Source organism: Cynocephalus volans, chromosome 2, assembly GCF_027409185.1.
Source record: "Cynocephalus volans isolate mCynVol1 chromosome 2, mCynVol1.pri, whole genome shotgun sequence".
In the NCBI taxonomy this organism is placed as follows: domain Eukaryota; kingdom Metazoa; phylum Chordata; class Mammalia; order Dermoptera; family Cynocephalidae; genus Cynocephalus; species Cynocephalus volans.
In genome coordinates, this window is record NC_084461.1 from 149,749,422 (window position 1) to 149,771,013 (window position 21,592).

Genomic DNA, 21,592 nt, shown 5'->3' on the forward strand with positions numbered 1-21,592 from the left:
GGGCTGCCCTGACCTCCTCTCCCCTCCTTCCTCTGTTATTGTCTCTCACAGTCCTCTGTATATTTTCTTGCTGGCAGTCACCTCAATTTGTGATTTTAGGATATTTCTTCGGTTTTTTTTTTGTTTGTTTGTTTATCATTTGCCTCCCGCACAAGACTGTAAGCTCTATGATGGCACAAATGACATTTATATTTTTCCTCCCTTTATTCTTGGTGCATATTCTTTATCAAGACATGTACCCAATATCAAGGGGTCTTGATTCTCTAAGGCGACACGTATCTCCCAGGGTCAGCCTTCCTATTCACAAGGGACCCATTCTGCTGTGTTTTTTAGCTCTTCCAGAACCTCCCCTGCTTCCTCCTAAAAAGCATTAAAGGGAGCTGCGTTTTGGGTGAATCTCTGTTCTGGTACAGAAGATACCATGAGGGTTATGGGAGAATTTTCCAGAGTAGGGCTAGCAAGTCAAATAAATTTGGGTCCGAAAGATTCCTTTTACTGATCCTAGACTGACTAGTTGTGCCCTCAAAACTAGCATAAAATCCTTTCTCACTCTTTCCTGAATGGAAGTGGTGGGAGAGCAGGGGAGGGGAGGGAAACTACACTAACCAGCAGAAATGCTCAATTTTTAAAATGTTTATTTTCATGGCTGGCTGAGAGTGTCCCTGGTAGAGTGCGACCCATGGGACTCGTAACAGGCTGGCTTGCCTCAGGAGTCTCTCGGTACCAGGATCCAGGGGGACTTCAGTTGGCAATGGTGGGGCTGCCTGTGGGTGCTCAATCACCCGTGCCACCTCTCCCTGGCTGTGGGACCCGTCCTCCCTGGCAGTCCCCCATGCACCCCGCATGTAGGCAGGCAGCTGTAGCAGTGACAAGAGGAAGAAGAACTGCCTGTTTAATCTGGCTAATAATGGGCAAGATCTCAAGGGTTCACACAGATGTCCTCCTGCCTCGCAATGGAAAAAGGCTCACGTTGCTTGAATACGTTCTGTGTTTTCCAAAGTGCTCCCTGACATCCTGTTATTCTCCTGACAACCTGGGCATGGGCAGAGCCAGCCTCACAAGTTACAGGTGAGGAAACTGAGGCTGGGAGTTTGATGGACTTGTTCAAGGTCACACAAGTTTCCAGGGAGCATGTTGGAAGTAGTTATGATAATTTAGGACTCTTGAGGGTTCCATTTCTTCTTTATAAATGCCTTATCTACCCCACCAATCTGCCGATCCCCTTTTCAACATTTCCCCCAAGAATTTCCTGTGCTTTGTGTATTCAATTTTAGTCGACGTCACTCCATCTTGGGGACATTCTGAGGAGGAGGATACTATGGAGCAGAGAAACAAAGAGAAAAGCTAGAGGACCTGACAGGGCCAAGCAACCAGGAGTCAGAAATGGATTTTTCACACACACACAATTTTTTTTGATTTGCTTGTTCAAAAAAAAGTTTGTGATCGATTTTTTTCCAGACCTTGATATTCAGGGCCTTCTGAGTACATCAAGTTGTCAGCAAATGTTGAACTGTTCAGGAAAGAAACCAGGTCAGAGGTGCCTATCTGATGGCCTGAGGATAGAATCATCCTTGTAACATATTGTGACATGTCACATGCAAATCTCTTCATTCAACCCTCTCTGTATTTTAGAAGGAAATTTCATGTACTACACACACACATTCAAACACATTCATACACACAACAGATTTCTACTTTCTCTTGAAAAAACAGTTCAGAACCTCTGGCAACACTGGGTCCACTGGTAGTAGCAATGCAGTGGCTGTCCCCTTTACACAGCACATATGCTCTCTGTTTGCCACAGTCCTCACTACTCCCTATCGTATACCCTTCACTAGTTTATTTTACCTTTCTTGCCTGAGTAGGCATTTAGATTTAAGATTCCAGTGCAGATGCACGAGCCCAGTTGCAGAACTTGGTTTTGGAGATTGTTAGGCCCTGGTCAGGGAGGATGACCACAGGGAGAGAGCAGTGGCAGCTTTGACCTGCCTTGAAAAGGTGTCCAAATGGAATGCCACCCTGGCAACCCGCCTCACCCATTATCTTCTTTTTCTCATCCAGACACTTTGTTTCTGATTGCTCCTGGATCTCTTTGCATGGAATGTTATTTTAAAGATGCAAGGCATCAAAACAAGTCAGGCTGGCAGAATCACTAGGCAAAGACTGCACAAGGTGCAGAGCTCATGAAGCATGGAGCAAAAGAAAGCACCACAGGGCAGAGTCTCCTGGCCACTCATTGTCTCCCAGGATACATGGCTCCCTCAGGCGAGATGCATAGGTGCAGGGAGAGATAAAATTAAGCTGCTTATCCAGAATTCGGTGCCAAGGACAGCCTCGCTGACCCCCAGCATCAGCAAGATGTAACAGCCTGGCCCCCTGCCTTCTCTCCTTTGGGAGGAAGGTTGGCAGCTGCTCAGCTCATTCCGGCTTCCATGAAAAAATTTCTGAGCTATCTGATACATGGACAAGAGTTGGAGGGAAATTTTTAAAACAGTACAGTATGGACCAAATAGAGAGTGAACAACTATTTGAAATGGAGTTCAAAAGTTCTATAAGAAATCCTGAACACAGGCCTCCCTCTTTCATGGGAGGGACTGAGTCTCCCTCTTTGGAGCAGAAACTCTTAGGATGCTCAATCTATCCTTGTCACCCCCCTTTGAGGAGCAGTGGCGTAACTGCTGTGGGAAATTATAATAATGCAACATCATCTCTACAGACTACATCTCTTTGTGCAGCCTCGTGCTAAGCATTTTCCAAAGCACTCTCCATACACTATCTCACTTAACCTTCACTGCAGCACTACAATTATCTTCATTTTTCTGATGAGGAAACAGGTTCAGAGTGGTGATGGACTTGACCAAGGTCACCTAGCAGTAAGTGAAGCTCCAGCCTATTCGACTCCAAAGCTCACCTCTTATCCACCATGTAATATTTGTTTTTCTTCTCTATTCTCTAAGTCTGGAGAGTGGCTGTTTTTGCTAGCCTTAGAATGTACCTGGGCGTGCTTCAGATAGACAAAGGTCTGGTTAGGTCTGGAGGACACTGTTTGCCCTTGGGAGTGCAGAGGCATCAAAAGTCCTGCTGACTCGGCTGGAGTCTCAGCTTAGGATGCTCAGTGAACTGACATTAGCACAAGGTGGCAGACTCTTCACCGAGTGGCCTGTACCTGCACCTGCACAAAGCAAAGTTTCCACCTTCAGGAATCACTGACTAGATGTTGATGTGGGAGCTCATATGGTTGGCTCTGTGCTCCTCTCACCCCTAATTTTCTCTGTATTCTGGGCAGTCCATGGGACAATGATGAGGCAGAGACAATAGCATCCTTCATATAAGGTGAGATCCTCCAGCTTGCCTCATTTAAGATGCTGCTTGGTACTTAAACACAAAACTTTGTCATCCCAGCTAGATCTCAGCCTGATCTGCTGTTGGATCCAGTGAGTCAGGTGGTTGGAAGCATATTATAAATATTTCCCCAGAAGCAAATCTAACTGTCTTTTGGGGCCACTTGCTCCCAGACCCACCTCCCAAAGGAACATCAGAGGTCATAAAGAAAAAGAGAGGGAAGGATGGAGATGATCAGATGAGGTAAACAGGAGAGGACACATGACCTAAGCACATCATGTGGCCAGTCACTCACCAAACCCCTTACACATATTAACTCACTGAATCCCCCACAACCCTATGAGGTAAATGCTATCTGCATTGGACAGATGACACTTCTGAGACTCAGAGAGCATAAACAGCCTTGACCAAAGTTCCACAACCAGGAGGTGGTAGGTTAGTATTTGGATCCATGCTATCGTATTCCAAAGACTTTGCTCCCAACCATTATGCTACCCTGATACCCAGCCCCCTCTCACTAAGGGACTTCAGGATTCACCTAATGCTTATGTGAGGGAGTGGAAGTACCCTCTTTGTGTCCTCTTTCATTAACTCAGTGATTATTTTACAATACAACAGAAAGAGCCATGCTCTCATCAGAGGACATTAAGATGAATGGCACACTCGAGTGGGAGTCCACATACACCACCAAGTGTATTTCCAAGCATTAGCTCAGTGAGGCACTCTGCCACCCCTATCTTCTCAGAGCACTTTCAACTGCCACATATGCTCCATGTCAAGTGGAATTAGCAATCAGTGCATTGACTAACCAACGTCATGATGCCGCTGAGAGATAATCCTTTCCAGGAGCTGTTGCCTTCAGGAAAAGCAAGGCAGGAAACAGTAGTGACTGAGAGTCATAAAGCTAGAGCTGGATGGGGGAAATGAAATGCCCTGAATCTGGGCTAAGGAGGGCTCGCATAACTCAAGTCCTTCTGCTACGGTACTGGGACTGGCCTGTCCAGAAAAGGCTCAGGTGTTCTCCTCACCAGAAGCAGCTTGCAGCTTCATTCATTCAGGGTCCAGGTGACATGGAGAGATGAACCACAGGTAGAAAATGAGGTTCATTCTGATCTGTAAAAAGGACCCACCATGCTCAGTCTCCTTAAAAAGGCCAATGGGGCAGAAGACCACTGGTCCCATTGTTAGCTACTGTCCTTGCTCATAGCAGTGCCTCAGTGAAGACTCCCCTGGGGCTCTCACATCTTTGCTGCAGGTTTTGGAAAACACAAACATCTGGAGCAGGTTTAATGATAAATTACATTGAAATTACCTTGGCATTTCCAGTGATTCACACTTTGATTCAGTGGCCCAAAACTATTATTCTGGGTGGTCTCTATATTTTCTGCACCTGCCCATGGGTCTGTGAAAACCTGGTCATGCTACTCCTCTTCCTTACATGGTGTTTGTCTGGAAATGCCAAAAGCATATTCCAAACTCTGGAGTACAAGGTCTTCTCAGAAAACTGGTGCCAGGAAAAAGTGTAATGGCCCTTTCCAGGAGAATGGGTGAAACCCTTCCCGGAAAGACCATGGGATAGGAAGATGGGCACAGGCCAAGAGGAACGCTTCGCAGACCTCCTTTTCCTAAAAGGCGGCTGGGGAGTCAGCTTTTGTTTGGTAAACACTCAGATGCAGATATATGGTAGGGAAAGATGGCCCCAACAGCCATCTGGCATAACCCTTTCTCTGGCTCCTCCAGTAGGAGAATAATTTTTAAAGAATGGGCTATAAAGGCTCTTTGTTACTAAGAAAAAAAGCGCTCTGTGTGTCCCTGGAAGTATTTACCACCATTACACATTGGCATAAACTAGTAATGAGAATGCCAATTAGGGGAGCTATTCTGGACCCCTGATTAAGCTGCAGGATATGGAGTCAGACCTCCCTCATTAATATGCCTTTCCTCTTTTTTATTTCTCTAGAGTTAACCCTCTGTCATCCTGAATTTCTTTATTCATTAATTGTAATAAAGATCACTCTTGCCTTAGAACATTATGTTCTTGTCCTTCCCTATGAAATACGTGGGATATATTTTGACCTTCAGCAACTTACTGAAGTTGCATATGGGGAGGAACCTAGTGATACCTGGTAACACAGTGTTGAGGAACTCTGACCCTGCCCAGAATCATCTCTGTGCTTGTGACTGGGTGCTCTGGGCCACACCATGCAAAATGCTCATAAGAGGAAACAGGAGGAGCCCTCCAAGTCCCAGCCAGGGGCAAGGATGACTCCCCCATTCTCTCCTGATAATGGCCGCACTGCTTGTCAAGGGCTGTGGGTTGTCATGGTGATTCCTGATGCAAAGGAAACCACATTGCATGCAGCAATTCCATCGTGTGGCCTTCTGAAAAACAAGACCTCCTACTCCAGAGACACAGGAGAGCCCCAGGAACAGAGTGCAAGCAACTGGATTTTCCTAAGGAGATCAGAGGAAAGCTGAGATTCTGAGAGACCAGAGAGGGAGAGCTATTACTTGGTTAGCAGGAGATCAAGTGACCTTGCCTATTGTGGCTAGGCTGCCCCTTCCTTCCCACAGCAGCTATTAGGGTGGTCACTTTTTTATCTGATTGTCACTTGGTTACTAATCGGTCCTTTAAGAGGGGTGAACCATTCACTCAATGACCAAGCATGGAATGATTCCAGAATTTGAGTCTCCCCAAGGGCTTTCCTTAGGAAGAGGGGCTGGCCGGTTAGCTCAGTTGGCTAGAGCGTGATGCCGATAACACCAAGGTTCAGGGTTCAATCCCTGTACTGGCCAGCTGACCCCCCCACCCAAAAAAAGGAAGAGCCAGGTACACAGGAGGGGGAAGAATCCCTCCTTCAAGAATGCATCACCGAGTCAGTCTGCTTTTATAACTGAAGAGAATTCTCATCATCCCACCTCAACTGAGTCTCTAAAAACAAGCAGCTCCTTGATTACCCTCTCATAGGGTTCACGGCAAACAATTAGTGGGGTGATGACAATGAACTACAGAAAGTTCCGTGGAGACAGCAGCCCATGACTTCAACTGAGGCATAACAGGAGGAGCTGAATAATAGCTCAGTAGCAACTTCTCCTTGGCTTGAGCCAGTGAGGGATTCTCATTCTGGGTGTCACAAAACTGGCTCGGCAGATCTGCCTGTGACAGGGTGAGGCAGAAGTCTCTGGAAGGATGTGTTGTGGTTAAAGGCCTGAATTCTAGAGTCAGAAAGCTCAGGTTCCAGTCCTGGCTCCATCACTTACATGCTGAGTGACAATAACCAAGTTACTTAACCCTTATTTTCCTCATCTGTAAAATAGGCCCTTTACAATACCTTCCTCTTAGCATTGCTGCAAAGATGAGATGATGCTTATGAAATTGCTTAGCACAGGTTCTGGAGCATATTAAGTATTCAATAAATGTTAGTTGCTATTATTAGCAGTAGTCATAAGTAGTTTTCGTGAAACAGCTGGTGAGGGAAAAGTGAGCTATAGGGAGCTAAGTTTGCTCCCTGCTCTGTAATTGGCATGTTGCTTGGCAAACTCCAAGAGCCTCAAATGGTCTTGTCTGCCTTCCAAGAAAATTGAACAACAGGTGCCTGGCTTGTCTTAACTTATTCCAACCCGAGGACTGGTTTGGTTTAAGACCTCCTGGAGCAGGTTTAAAAGCTTCCACCTCAAATGACTGCCTTCCCTACTCGAGTAGCTTTCCTATGCATGCCATGCAATCAATAAGCACTAAATGAATGCTCCTTATTCCCTGAGGGGAGCTGTAATAGCATAGCTTGCAGCTGTCCATCAGAGGAGGAAATGACAGCCCTAGCGACACACTGACCACTTTTCCTGCTTTGGGGAAGACAAACTTCTGAGCTATGAGGCAAGAGATCTGGGGGCATACTGGCTGGCTGCCCTCACAGGATCATCTCCACAGACATCCCAGGAGCCCAGAGGCCTGGTTGTTAGGGCAATGGAGAGGAGCAAGGCCAATCGTCCTGAGTGTCCAGTGAGGAGGAGGAGGACGGAGCCTGTGAGACGAGGACAGGTCACTTCTCTGGTAATTCCAGCTGCTCTCATCCCTAGAGTCGGGAGCATATGCCCAGTAATATGTCTTGTACTAAGCTTGGGTTCTGAGATGTCTCCATGTGGGATATTTCAGTTCTAAACACACTTCCTATTGTCCAAATGGGCACCCAACTCATGTCCTAACAGCCTGTTTTAAGGGGGGAAGCTGATGGATTACTTTGCACCCAATAAAGAAAATAAAAGGTTCATAGTAATAAACAATGAATGTGTTTAAGCAATGAATGGCTGCAGGAACTGAACCTGTTTAGGATTAATTACAGGGAGACCTACTAACTATTTTCAACATCCAAAGTCAATGATAACAGACTTTTCTGAGTTTTCCAGAAGCCACTACTGAGGTTTACTATATATAAGAGCTTTCTAACCTTCTAACTATGCAGTGAGGACTTCTCACAGAAACCATCAACAAACGAGTAATAGAAGGATTTGTCAGAGAGTGCATGGAAGGGGTTTCTGCACCAGCCAGGTGGGAGGCTGTGCTTGAAACCCCAAGGTTCCTGTGAAATCTAACATTTTGGAAGTTAAAGAAGGTGAGTGTTGTGAAGCTCTAGAGGACAGAATATCTTGTTTAGGGGACATCTCCCAGGACTGCTGAAGCTTGTCTATGTAGACCATTTGCTGCAGCCTCTGAGATACTGAGATATTCTATTAGTGTTGGCTATCTGCCTAAAGGCACATGCCAAGGAAACCACCCGGGTGTTGGCTGGGTGCATATTGGACTGGGCAAGTTTGGTGGGATGGCTGAAAAATCCAGAGAAATGGGGAAGGGTAGAGAAGGGCAGGGCAACCAACTACAATGTCCCCATTTTTTTACTGGCAGCATCCTGAAAAGTGCCAGAAAGAAAATGTCCTGGACCACTTCATGTGCCAGAGACAGCTTAGCTTTGTGATGTACCAATAATTTGAGAGATAGATTGAGAAGAAAAAAACACAAACCTCTCACAAAAAGCCTTCGAGTCAAAGGAGAGGAAATTACCCAGTCTACCAGGGTATTCTAATCAGAGCCTTCTTATCAGAGTGTCTCCAGTCTAACAGGGAGAAATCCAATCTACAGCAGGCTGAACGATAAATCAGATGTAATCAGGACCTGCTTTCCAACTGCTCAACAGCAGGTCAAAACCCAGTGACGGCTGCTCGAGCCCCAGTTGCTGGTTCTTTCTGGAAAGTAAGCCTGCCTGAGTTGTGTCAACTCTTGGTCTCAAGAGAGGGGAGATGCTTTGGCTTTATCCCCAGCTACTCAATTCCACCTGGTGATATTAAGCTGGAGTTGCCTTCCCAGCTCACACGAAGTCCTGTGAGTTCTATTAACCTCATGACTGCTGTCAGCTTGAAGCTGAGATACATTTTCTTTTTTAAAAAACATGCAATTATAGAATCTTTAATACATGTCCTGCACTGTGCTAGGCTCCTGATGCACATTCTATGTGTCTTTCATTTGTGCAAGAGCATTTTCCTTTCTACATGCAAATACACAGATTTTAAAAGGACACTCACACCAGCCCAGCAGAACACAACACCCCTACCTCAAGGCGGATGCTAACGTTACTCTTCTTTCAGGGGATTAATAGCTACAGTTAACTGGCCTTATGGTGGGAGTTATAACTTGCAGTTTCTTCCCTACAAGCAAAGAACACCATCTGTGAAACACCCAGCTCCCCGCAGAGTCCTGGCATGTCATTCCAACAAATAGCCTTAAAGGCCCATTGAGGACTGGGACCTTTGAACACGAATATGCCCACACCGAGACACACAGAGTGAGACAGATGTGGAGACAAAGATGAGGGGAGATGCCGAGAAAAAGGTAAAGATTTTTCTCCCTCTTGCTTTCAGCTTCACTGAAACAAGCCTGACTACTGCTATGATGGATCTGCTGCCTGAAATTTGCTGGGCACCTCATCCCAACATGATTCACATTATTGTGTTGTTCTAGGAGAACCTGTGCAGGGATGAGTCTTAAAGGATGTTGGAAGGAGAGAGAGTAAAGATGTGAGTTGGGAAGGGCTGGAGGGAAAGTCTCTCTTTTTTCTTGATGAGTCCTTGCCATCAACCCCGGGATATGCGTTGTCCTCTCTCTTTGTCTTTGCTCCTGTGCTTCCAACTCACTTGCAGATCCACCTTGACTATGATGCCTGCAAACTCATACCGTGGCTCCTTGTAACTCCACATGGGAGGCAGGGAGGCCCCAGGCCCCTTCCTCACTGCCTATGACGTGGAAGTGATTTTAAAAAGAAAGACACATACACTCATCTGTATGCACATGCGCACCTCTGTGACCACATCATGTGCTATTCAGAAGGCTGGGAGCTTTCTGAACTGCACGACCATATAAATTCTACTCCAGTCTCCACACCTATTTTGCTGTGTGGGTGAGGGAGAGTCATTTACCTCTTTGACACTCGGTATTCTCCATTGCTCACAGGATGCTCAGATCAGTTCCTAATACCAGTAGGAATGCTGATGGTCACAGAGCAGACCTATATACATATGCACACACATGTACATGCTTACACCCACAGCACATGCGTGTAGATACTACAGCTGCCTAATCACAAACCAGAGATGATTCTCCCCCAATCATAAAACCTTAAAATATAGTACAAGCTAAATTCCTTTCCCTTCTTCTCCACATCAGAGTTCAATTATCTTCTTCAAACATTTAAGCTCAAATGACCAGAATGAAATAAATGTGAATAAATAATCTCAGAGCTTACAAATCAAGGCAACAAATCTTCCTTTTAAACTAAATAAACACGTCTCCCATCAGCCTTATCTTACCCAGATAGAGCCACATCGGTGACTGATCATACTCTTCTCTAATTATTTCACCCCTACCCTCCCTCTTCTTCAAGGTCACATGTCTATTAGCAGCTCTGTTTCAGCTTTGGTATTGGAGTTTGGTGTGTGAATGTTTTAGTCCCTAAATTCTTAGAGCAACTTGCAAAACATTTCCCTCCTTGTAGGATTCAACTCTTTCTTAATTTCTAGCTCCAAACCTATGGTTGATAGACTCATGCCTGGGCCAGTCCTGAGCTGTACCATTTAGGTTTGTGGACGTAGACCTTGGCCTCCCTCTCCCAACTCCCTGGCTCTCCTTCCACACATACACACATTCAAAAAAAAAAAAAAAAAATTGGTGATGGAGGTAAGGGGGTAGACAGCTCAGATTTTTCTTTTTCTTTCTTTTTTTTTTTTTTGCTTTGTATAAAGTCAAAAGGACTCTCCAGAACAAGTTTTTGGGTCAGAACCTGCAAATAGTCCCAGAGACATAAAGAGTGACAAGGCTCCTACTCACAGCAGCTGTAGGGACACCAGGCCATCAAACAGTCCCTTGGCAATCTCGGTGATCTTGTTCCCATAGAGCACCCTGAAAGAGAACAGGTGAAGACAGTTATCACTGCAAATGTGGGGCCACAGGAACCCACTCATGTGGGAGGCCACCACCTCAGCCAATTCTGGGGGTGGGATCTCCTGAGACCACCTCTATGACCTGCCTCAGCCCTTCTCTTCCTGAGTGGCAAGTGCAGTCAGGGGCTGGACGGTCAGGCTGTCTGGGAGGCGTGGAGAAACGGGCTTCATTCTGCTTCACTCCTAGGCAGTCCAGCCCAATAAATAATCCCTAACAGGAAGAAGCAGTTCCTCTGTGGTGTCTCCCTGAGCTGCTAACATGACTCACCCCCCAGCAATAAAGAAGCTGTGTGGGAGGCCGGCCCTGTGTCTTCAATGGGTATTGATCAGGTTGAGACTGGCCTACAGAACATTTCCTTTTACTATCCCATTGCATCTTAGGAATTCCTGAGCTGAGTCCTTTAATCATCCATCTAGACAGGGCTTTGTATATCTGGGGGTCATCTCTAGATGGCAGAGGGACTGCTGAATCAAGGACTGGCTCTCAGGAAAAATTAGGGGGCTTCAATGTCTTGGAGTTTCCATTCCCTTTTCCTATTCTTTGAGTTCCAGGACCCGAAGAACTCAGAACCTTTTTACCCCTCTCTCTTTCAGGCCTACAGTGTCCCTCTCACTGGTGTCTCCTATTCATGTCTCCTCATTTCTGGTGACTTGTGAGGCTTGGGGAAAAAATCTACTGGGTCTCCTGCCCCAGCCCAGCACCCAGTGGGTTCTGCCTGGACCTTATGGATCCTCAGCTTGGGCACTGGGGAGACTCTTCTGGCATCTCTCTGCTCCCATCCATAGCAGAGACGTGTCTGTCTCTCAGGTCCAGCCTCCTCTGTGACTGAGGGAACTGATCTAAAGAAGGTTTTTTTTTTTTTTTTTTTTTAAATTCCCTCTTGGGCCTTGAAGTGCACTGAATAAATGCAATATTTAATTCCCTTTTGGATCACAAATCCAGGCTGTTATGTACCTTTGAGGAAGCAAAATATTAGCACGAGGAAATGGCAAATGGGAGTGATAAACCAAGCCCCCCATTTCCAGATGCCACAAGGAGTGAAGAGTGAGTGTCTCCATCAGCCTGCGGGTGTGTTTCATTAATGTTTCAACAAATTAATGACTAAATAAAAGTCAGCATGATGGCTCAGGCTCACATTTGTAATTCATATTAATGCCCCACTGTTCACTGTGCCAAATGTGGTAATGTCACTGTCTGCTTGTCTCGGCTGATGTCAGAACTTATAGTGCAGCTGAAACTGGTAGGGGGCAGGGCTGGGGGCGTAGGGTCGAGGGGTTTCACTCTGTCCTCCACACCTCAGCATGGGACGCCTCTGAGGTCGGTGGGTCAAAACCACTGAGGCTCGCCTGCCTGGGTGTCCACCCCAGGAGTGTCTGAGTGTAGACCCGTCTGGCTTCCCACCCCAGATCTTGCCTTGACTACCTTCTTCCCTCCTTTCAGGTCTGAGCTCGAACATCTTTTCCTTGGGAAGCTTCTCTTGAATATTTCAGTGACTGTTTTTCACCAACTGTTACCCTATTTTTATTTCTTTACAGCATTTATCTTTATGTCACGTTATATTACTTATATATTTATTTTAAATCTTTTATGTCACTCTTCCCTCTGCCACCCTGCTCCCTTGAATGTAGGCTCCCTGAGTGTGGTGACACTATATTGCTTGTTCATGGCTGGAGAATAAAACCAGGTCTAGCACAATAAGTACTTGTTGAATGAATGAATGAGTGGATGAATGAATGAATGGACAGGTATGAGATAAAGGCTCTCCAGTCCTTTACCTTGGCCAGTCCTAAACTGGGATTGGGTGTGTTTGTGTTCAACTGTAAGCTCCATGAGGCCAAGGGTCTTGTCTGTCCAGGTCACTGTCACATTCTCAGGGGCTGTAATACTGTTCAGTACATAGTAGGCATCTTCTGAACAGATGAATGAGTAAATCAGAGATAGAGGTACTTCATGTAAACAAGCCCCAAATACATTTCAGAATTGGCTAGTGGCATGCCAATTTCATGCCTGGCAACCAGATTTTGAATTTCTTTTCCTGCAAGACAGGAAGCATCTTGCTGTGCTCAGACTGTTCCCAAATCCCAGCTGAGGGAAACCAGACAAGAGAAATGGGAGGGTGGGGGTAGAATTGGGATCCTGGCAGCAGACGGCCCCTCTCCCTACTCTGTGATCTCCAGCACAATGAGCAGACACTAATCTCACACACAGTCTTGTCTTTGATATCCCAGCCAGATGTTCTATTCGATAAATGAAACTAATTTATTCTGCAAGCAGCAGGCACCAGCTGAATCAGAGACTTCCCTGTCCTCAGCCCCTTCCCAATAAGAAGGGGCCAGGTGGGGAAAAAATGTGCATTTTGTTACTCACCCATTTATAAATTAGGTGAACAGGTTGCACAGAGAGGCAAAATATGAACAGCTTGCCTCTGAGTGTCCCTGTTGTTGCCTTGGGGTGGGATGGCAGGGACACAGGCCTCTAGATGATGTCAATACTATCAACCCATGAAACCTTTGTTGTATCTTATGTTAGACTTTCCACATTAAGTCAAGAGGCTGTAGCTTGGAGTTCTGAGCCAGACAACTTGGGTCCAAATCCTACCTCTCCCACTCTTTACTATGAACTATGGATTTTTTTTTCACAATAACTATGTGCCAGGTCTCGTTTGAGGTGCCCAGAATGCCAGGAACAAAATAGATAAAAGTCCTTGTCTTTGTGGAGCTTAGATTACCCAATTTCTTCAACTGTAAAAGCGAGGTGACAATAGATTCTCTATTTTAGGTTGTTGTGAGGATTAAACCCTTAAGACTCCTACAATAGTACCTGGCACACAGTCACTGCTCAATAAATGCTGCCAATTGTTGTTATTGCTGTAAGTATGATTATCATTGAGTGGGTTGGGTAGGAAGGGTATCACTGTCTGAATTTTGCCTATGAGAAAAATGTATAGAAGGATCAAGTGACTTCCTTACGCCACATGGTGAGTCTGATAGAGTCAGGACAAAACTCCACACCTTCCTTCCCCTGTGGGTCTCAGAGGCCCTGGTGGAGGAGGCTTTGGTTCTACCCAGTGAGATGAATAAGGGTTTCAAAATCAAGGGAACGAAGGACTATAGGATGGTGTGTCTGTTTCCTCAGACAGTGACCATGAGGTTGGTTGGAGAAAAAGCCTAAAAATCTGTGGAAGAATACGAGCTCCTCCCTTAACAAAGCCACATAAATGGGGGGAGGGCAGGGAATGGGCACACCAGTAATAAACACATAATTAAATCCTCTCCTTACATTTTCCCTAGGGACAGTGCAGCTGTGGCATGTAGAGTGGGAGGGGAGCAAGGCTGGAGTAGAAGACTCATTCAAATCAGAAGCCAATAACTGGGAAAGCTGTGGGCACTTAATCAATAAAAATAATGCATTAGGGTTGTAGAAATATTCCCCAAGATCAATTTCCCCTGAAGAAATATTTGTTTCTTTTACCAGGTTGCCACAAGTGTGTAAAGGAACATAAAGTCTTGATAAACACCTCCTGAAAAATATGGTGCCTCCCTCTTTCACTGCCCCTCCCCGCATTCTGTCCCCACTTACAGCGATGTGAGCGATTTCAGACCCTGGAAGGCATCTGGAGCAATGTCCGATATCTGATTCTTGCTGATGTCTCTGAAAACATTAAAGGGAAAGTCTGAGGACATGGCTCAAAGGTGTGATAACAGTCATTCCTAAGTGTGAATTAAGCATTTCAGGCATTCAAAATGGGAAGGATTAATCAATCAATCAATCAATTCATTTATTCACGGTGTGAGAGAAGGAGCTTAAAGAGCGTTCAGTTCAACTGCCCCATGATAAAGCACACTACGTTCATATCACTCCTGTTGGTTTTCCAAGAACGTCTACCCATGGCATCCTGACTTGGGTATAAGGCTGTGCATGCATGGGTCCTCACTTTTTAGGTGGAAAATTGCATCCAGTCAAATCATGTCCTTATATTAGGTCAGATTACCAAGAAATTAATGCCATAGATGCAACAGGAACCGGCCAGGGTTCCTTTAAGCATCATCTTCTCGCCTTATGCCTCAGCAAATGCTTATTGTTCTCCCAGAAAGTCCTGAGTCATTTCACCTCTCCAGTGACTTTTCCTCACTGACCCAAAAGGTGGTTTTGAGCAGAGACCTAAATCTCTGTCTGCTTCAGTGCGTCCTCTGGGCTGTGTGATGTAAGAACATCATCGAATTCTCGAGGGACGCCTTTGAGACGTGAGCTTGTCGCTGGCTGGCAGTGCTCCTCACACGGGAGCAAGTCCAGGGCAGTGATAACGTCTGGGGCTTTGGATCATGTGAGCAGAAGGGATGCTGTGTGTTAGAGGGATTGTATGACCCATAAACATGTACAATTAAAAGAATAAATAAATACATAAAAGAATTGTATGAACACTGGGCAATAAGGCAGCTAACCTGGCTCGGTGGTGAATGGAAATCTCCCTACCCCACTCCTTCTCACACACCCTGAGGCTGCCCATTTTCCAGCATCCCAGAGACTTTTGAGAGCCTGGACACCAGTTCTTGCTAATGGTCCTTTACTAAGGGGGAATTCTGTCTCTCGGAGTCATTAGCTCAGGGATGGCCTCTGGGCTCCTGGAGAGATGCTCCAATTTACTGCGATAACAGTCCTCTCCAGTTCTTTTTCTTTAACAAAATAAATCAATGTGTCTTTGCTTTTGTGTAGGAGAGTGAGAGCTAGGGTCTTGGAGGGTCAACAAGGAGGAGACAAGAGAATATTGAGAAGAAAGCACGTCTAAGCAGTTTCTTAAGCAATTGCCTCCAGCGAGGCCAGGCAACCTGGCCTCCCAGCCTCTTAAGCACATGCAGTGGGGGTCTCCGTGGGCCTGTTTCCTTCCTTCCTCTAATAGCCTTCAAAAGGCCTGCACTGCAACCTTTGCCTAGGCCTCTGCTCCCTTCCCTCCCTGTTTCCAAAGCCTGTGAGTTGAAAGATACTTCACAGGTTAAGGCTTCCTGGGCACAGATGTCTGGTTTATCCCTTTAGCTGGCGAGATCGTCTTTAACAAATCCAGAGATTGTGCTCGCAAACTCGACAGCTTACACCCGGCTTTTCTTCAGCGCTTCATTTTTGTATTAAGGGTCTTAACAGGCAAATACCCTGGATTATTCTAATCTTGCTCGCCCTTGGCATGGCTGCCTAGCAAAGCATTTCAGTTAAGTATGAAGGTCTATTCAGACCAGACCAGTGAGAGGGCCTGTTTTATCTTTTTTTCCATGATCATGGGACGTCCCTTCAAGGTGCTTAGACCTCTAGTATGCAAGAGGAAGTTCTGTGGCCCATGGGGCTAAAGCTCTGCTTTAGCTTTGTGAGGAAAAAATGGTTTTCAGTCCTCAAGTAGGCTTTTGGACGCATCCCTCACTATAGCACGAAGTGGGATGTCTTGTGGTTTTGGAGATGGTGAAGACTGGGAATTGGAGAGGTGATAGTTTAGCTGGGAATTAACCCTGGTAGTCCCTTCATCTGTTTTTTTTTTTCTTTTCCTTCATTTTTTAATTGTATATATTTATGGTGTACAACATAATGTTTTGAAGTATTCATTGTGGAATGGCTAAATCAAGCTATTTAACATATGCAGCACCTCACATATTTATTTGTGGTGAGAACACTTAAAATCTACTTTCCTAGCAATTTTCAAGTATACAATACATTGTTACTAATTACAGTCACCATGTTGCACAACAGATCTCTTGAACTTATTACTCCTGTCTAACTAAAACTTTGTATCTTTTGACCAACATCTCCCCAACACCCCCTCCCCCACACAGCCCCTGGTAACCACCATTCTACTCTCTGCTTCCATGAGTTCAACTTTTTTAAGATTCCACATGAGTGAGATAATGCGTATACTTTGTCTTAATTCTTAATTCTGCAGGAGGGAAACAGCAGCCCTGACAGGTGAAGAACCTGGACCCACAGGTGACTTGACACAGCTATTTGGGCATGGAGTGGGCATTGCAAGTCTCTTGACTCTCGGCTCACGGCCCTTCCTGCTATTTCACTATATGGGTGCAGAACACAGTGGCACTGGACAGGAAGGTAGACTGGGGAAGGTTTCAGCTGTCCCCTGACTGCCACACTTGATTCCTTCCTAATCTACAGCAGGGTGGTCCTAGAACTGAGTCTGGACATTGGGGTCACTCTTGACCAGTGGTTCTCAAACCTCTTGAGGGTGTTTGTTAAAATGTACGCAGAAAGTCTGATTTGGTAGGCTGGGGGTGGGGTGGGGGATAGAAATCTGCATATTTAACAAATCTCCAGCTGATTCTCATGGAGGTGGTCCCTGGGTCATACGTTAGTCCACAGTGGTTTAGAATCTGGTTAGTCTCAGTCACCTGGGGCTTATAAACTGGATGACCAAGAGGGAGTGGCTTTTCCAGACTGTGTGGAACAGAGGTGGCAAAGTCAAGTGCCTACAGAAGTCAAGCAGGGAATATGTGTGAAACATTAGGAGGCCCTGGAGCCTGTGGAAAACCATTCTACCTAGGAGCACATAAATGAGAAGAACTCTTAACATAGCATTTCTTGCCAAACAACACAGGTTTGGCCCCCAGGTGTCAATGTTACCAGCCAAACAACCCTGTAAGACTATGGATTGTCTCCAGTGCCTTCAATGCTCCCAGCAAATGGCAAATGGCTTTTCTACCTTGATACTAGTATTTACCTTGGAATGTTTTTTATACTAAGGTGAGGATGACTACTAGGAATAGGTAAGAACAAAGCCATTCATTCAGAGAAAATAATTCTTCTTTGCTTTTTTTTTTTTTTTTAAATTTTATTTTAAAGGAATAAGAGAAGAATGTGGTTTGGTCATAGTTGAGGGGGAAACTTCCTCCCATTAGATATTAGGGATAAACTGGTCATGTACACCTAGGAGGAATTCATACTCAGGGCTTTGAAATCCATTCTCACCAGGGACCCTACTTCCCCCAAGCCACTGCACTTCAGTCTAGGTTTCTCAAGTTCATTTAGTCGAAAAAATTGAAGTGGGATCTCTTTTCTACTGCCCTCCCTTTGGGGAAAAAAAGGCATCATAATAAATATCAGTAGCATCAGAAGTAATCAAAAATTAATTTCACTTTCTAGATATTGACTGAGAAGGTCTTATGAATTTTGAATACACAGATCATGGTGATTCCAACAGGATGGAGAAAAGATAGTAAAACATCACCAAGCTCTAAATTACCTGGACTTCACAAAAAATTAGAGCAGTAACTTAAATCATGCAAGAGATATAGGTTGGGGCAGTGACTGAACTTGTCATTTTTCACTGAAATTACTATCTGGCTGTATAATCAAGCTGGGCTTTAAAAATGAATTGGGGGGAGGGGTGCATGGAGAGTGAGCTGGGGAAGCAGGATCACCAGGAGATTAATGGCCTGAGGTTTTAAATATTAAGGCCTATATTTATACAGCTCCTCCAGCAGGAATGCTGCCAAGGGGAGGGAAGAAGTTCATATGTGCTTAGAGATGGCTCATTATGTTGGTTTCCACTTCTGGAATTGTACCAGGAGAACATCTTGTTTGGTTTGGATTTCCAGAGAGATGGGAAGTTGGCTTCCTGAGATCTGGAGGGTAAAGCTTACCAATGCCACTGTCTTTCAGGGATGTTTATTTTGAACATAAAAGGAATCAGTAGACACTTAACCCCTTTATTGTAGGCCCTCCCACACAAGGGAAACCAGTGAATCAGCCTGGTGTGAAAGGGAGAAACAGGATGGAGTCCATGCACATTTCTACTTGCCCTTTCTCTTTCCTCTGTGGGGGTAGTGTTGGGGGGGCACAGAAGAGTATGTAAGTGGGATGAAAACAGCATCTTGATCACTGGGCTATCACAAATGATTTCTTAGCCTGAAAAAGTGAAAGGAGCCTCCTTCCAGAATCTTAATATCTCTCATGGCAATGGTTGGACCATGTCTGAATCCTACTAGCCTCTCTTCAGAGTGCCCAGCTCTGAGTGACTCAGAGCAGAGCTCGAGGTCATCATGTGATGGGGAAGGATGACGACATCGTCACAATGGCCAGGATGAGGGCGATGATATCATGTGCTGTCAAAGGCTGCTGCAGGGAGGAAGGCACAGCAGTGTTGGTGTCACCAGATATTGATGTGATGTAGTGGTGGAAGTGATATTGGTTATAGTGGAAATGGGGATGTTGGGGATGATTGTGGTCAAGTCATTTGCTGACCAAACCCTCTAAGACTTCTATTTCACTTAGAAAGAATACAAAGTCCTTACCATGGTCTAAAGTGATCTACTTTAGCCCCTACCTACCTCTCCATTACAATCCCTCCCCTCTCCCCCCACTCCTTCCCCTCCTCCTTGCCGTTCCACAAACCCTCCATGCATGCTCCCGGAGCCGGCTGCCTGCTCTTCCTGCTGCCTGGGACAGTCCTCCTTGAAAGCTCATGGTAACCTGCACATAGAGGCCTTCATGGGGCAAACCCACCTAAAAGACCACCCTACTATCACTCTCAAGTCTTCTTACTTTTTTTTTTGTTTATTTCTTAGTACTTATCAATTTCTGATATTTATTTGTTTATTTCCTGTGTTCTCCCACTGGAATGTAAGCTCCATGACAGCAGACTTTGTTCCTGTCCACTGCTCTATCCACAGATCCTTGCATGCAGTAGACATTCCCTAAGTATTTGTTACATGAACCTAGGCATGGTTGTAGGGATGTTGGTGATGGTGGTGTAGACAGATGTGGAGCCACTGTCACGTTTCTGCTGAAATTCCTACTTTAGGTCCACATCATCAAAGCAAAGAAACAATAAAAATGGTGATATGGGATTTTTAGGCCAACTCATCTCCACCTCCCACATACTGTTACATTACCTGGTTGGAGAGACTCTTCCCTCTATGTGTGAAAGCCCACACACCTCACAATCTGCACCCAACACTTCTGAACTTTACCTCCCAATTTAGGAGAGTGTTCCAGGTCTGAAACTGAACTGTCCCGGAGGAACAGATGCATTCTGTCATCTGGGGCAGATTGCCCACTACACATTACAAATTACCTCCAAAACTGAAAACATTTGGGCTTCTTTCTCCCCAGTGGAAACTTACATTCGCTTCAGTTTCTTGTACTGGGTGAAGGCTCCTGCAGGGATGGATTTGATGGAGTTCTGTTCCAGGCGTCTGGGAAACAAAGCAGAGAAGAGTCAATTAACCATCCACCTGTGAACAGGTGGTTACTTAGGTCTACTGTGTTCTCTGGCCTTGAGAACAGAATGGTCCTCATCACCACAAGGCACAGGCTCTGGTTGTGGGAGACACTGGGCAACAGACAGAGAGCTCAGGTTCTGGCGTATGGAGCACCCATCCATGGGTCTAACTTTCTTTGGAGAAAGCTAGAAAAGATGACATCTTCTTGAGGATTTTTGATTCTTGATTATTCTAAGTTGCATTTAGAGGCAGATATCTCCTTCAGAGAAAGCTGTAGGAAGTAACCAAACAGGGTGCAGAAAAAGTCAAAAGGGTAAAGAGAAGGAAGAGTAAAAAGAGATGGACCATGGGCCAGCAATGCTTATCTGTCATGAAACCACGTCACTATGAAAACTTCAACCACACTGCTAATGGGGTACTGAACAGGCAGAAACGTCAATGGCTGACTTCACTTTTGGGTTTTTCAATGGGCTGCTTTAATATGCTGGAGAAACAGCCTTACAGTCTTTAGGCTGCCCGGCCTGACATTCATCAGACTGGCTTTCTGATATCCTGGGGGCCCCAGGGCTCCAGATTGGACCACTCTCCTGGGCTGTTGCTGGAACATGGGCTTTCCTGAAATGCTTCCTCTCTATAACGTTGGAAAGACTATGAGACACAGCAGGTCCAGCGCCCAGAACTTCCTTGGAAGAGAAGGGGCTGTGGGGAGTGACTGAGCCTTTCCATTCTTTATTCTTTCATCTCTCAAATGACTTCCTGCAGCCAAGAGCAGGTGTGGTGGGAACCAGGCAAGAGTGGGAGGCAGGCCCTCTATTAGAGGTGATGAATAACACCAGGCCTGGGCTGAGGACTCAGCAGCTCGTCCTCATCCATCTCCCTTCTCTCCGTGGTGCAGAACTTTTCATCACCTCCTCATTTGGCATTGATGCTCCCCAAACCCTCAGCTGGGAAGATGCAAAAAAAGATGTGTGTGGAGGGGGGTGTGGGGGGAGCAAAAGGGATAGAGGGGAGGAACTGGCTTCCTCGGAGGCTGCTTCTAGTGGATGCACATTTCTGGCTGGGATGAGCCTATTCATCTTGAAGAGTAATCCCCGCTGCAGAGTGGGAGAGACAGTCGTATTAATTTGTGCCTCTGCGATCTCATCTTCATTGGGGGAACAGAGTATTTGTTACTGGAGCCGCTAATGGAGCAGTTTGCCAGCAATTTTCCCATTTCAAACAACATCTCAGCTGCTAATGTGGAATGGTTTGTCAGGCCTGCCCATAACACAGACAAATCACTCTCTAGGCAAAAGGAAGAGGGAAGGGAAGGGGGTGGAGAGAAAGGGGAAGGGCGAGTGAGAAGAGAGAGGGAGTATCAGGACAGATCATTCTTGGCTGCCAGATGAATAGAGTCTACAAATGGGACTGCCACGGTCTATTAACAATGCCTTTGTGCCCCGCTGGAAGGGGGCGGGGAGTGTACTCTACTGGGACCACAGTCACAGGCGGGCTGGACAGCGGCCTGGCTGGCTCCTGGTGGGCCACAAACACTTGCCACAGGATCTCAGGG

General features: G+C 45.8%; 1 protein-coding gene across 1 annotated transcript in view; it reads right to left on the bottom strand.

The window, feature by feature from the left end:
* SLIT3 (slit guidance ligand 3) overlaps positions 1-21,592 on the bottom strand; it is a 597,642-nt gene that overhangs the window by 98,072 nt on the left and 477,978 nt on the right. Inside the window, exons 10-12 of the mRNA XM_063085643.1 lie at positions 19,942-20,013; positions 14,408-14,479; positions 10,715-10,786 (exon numbers count right to left, since the gene is read on the bottom strand). Of these exons, the coding sequence (XP_062941713.1) occupies positions 10,715-10,786; positions 14,408-14,479; positions 19,942-20,013 (216 nt within the window). The remainder of the gene's footprint in view (positions 1-10,714; positions 10,787-14,407; positions 14,480-19,941; positions 20,014-21,592) is intronic.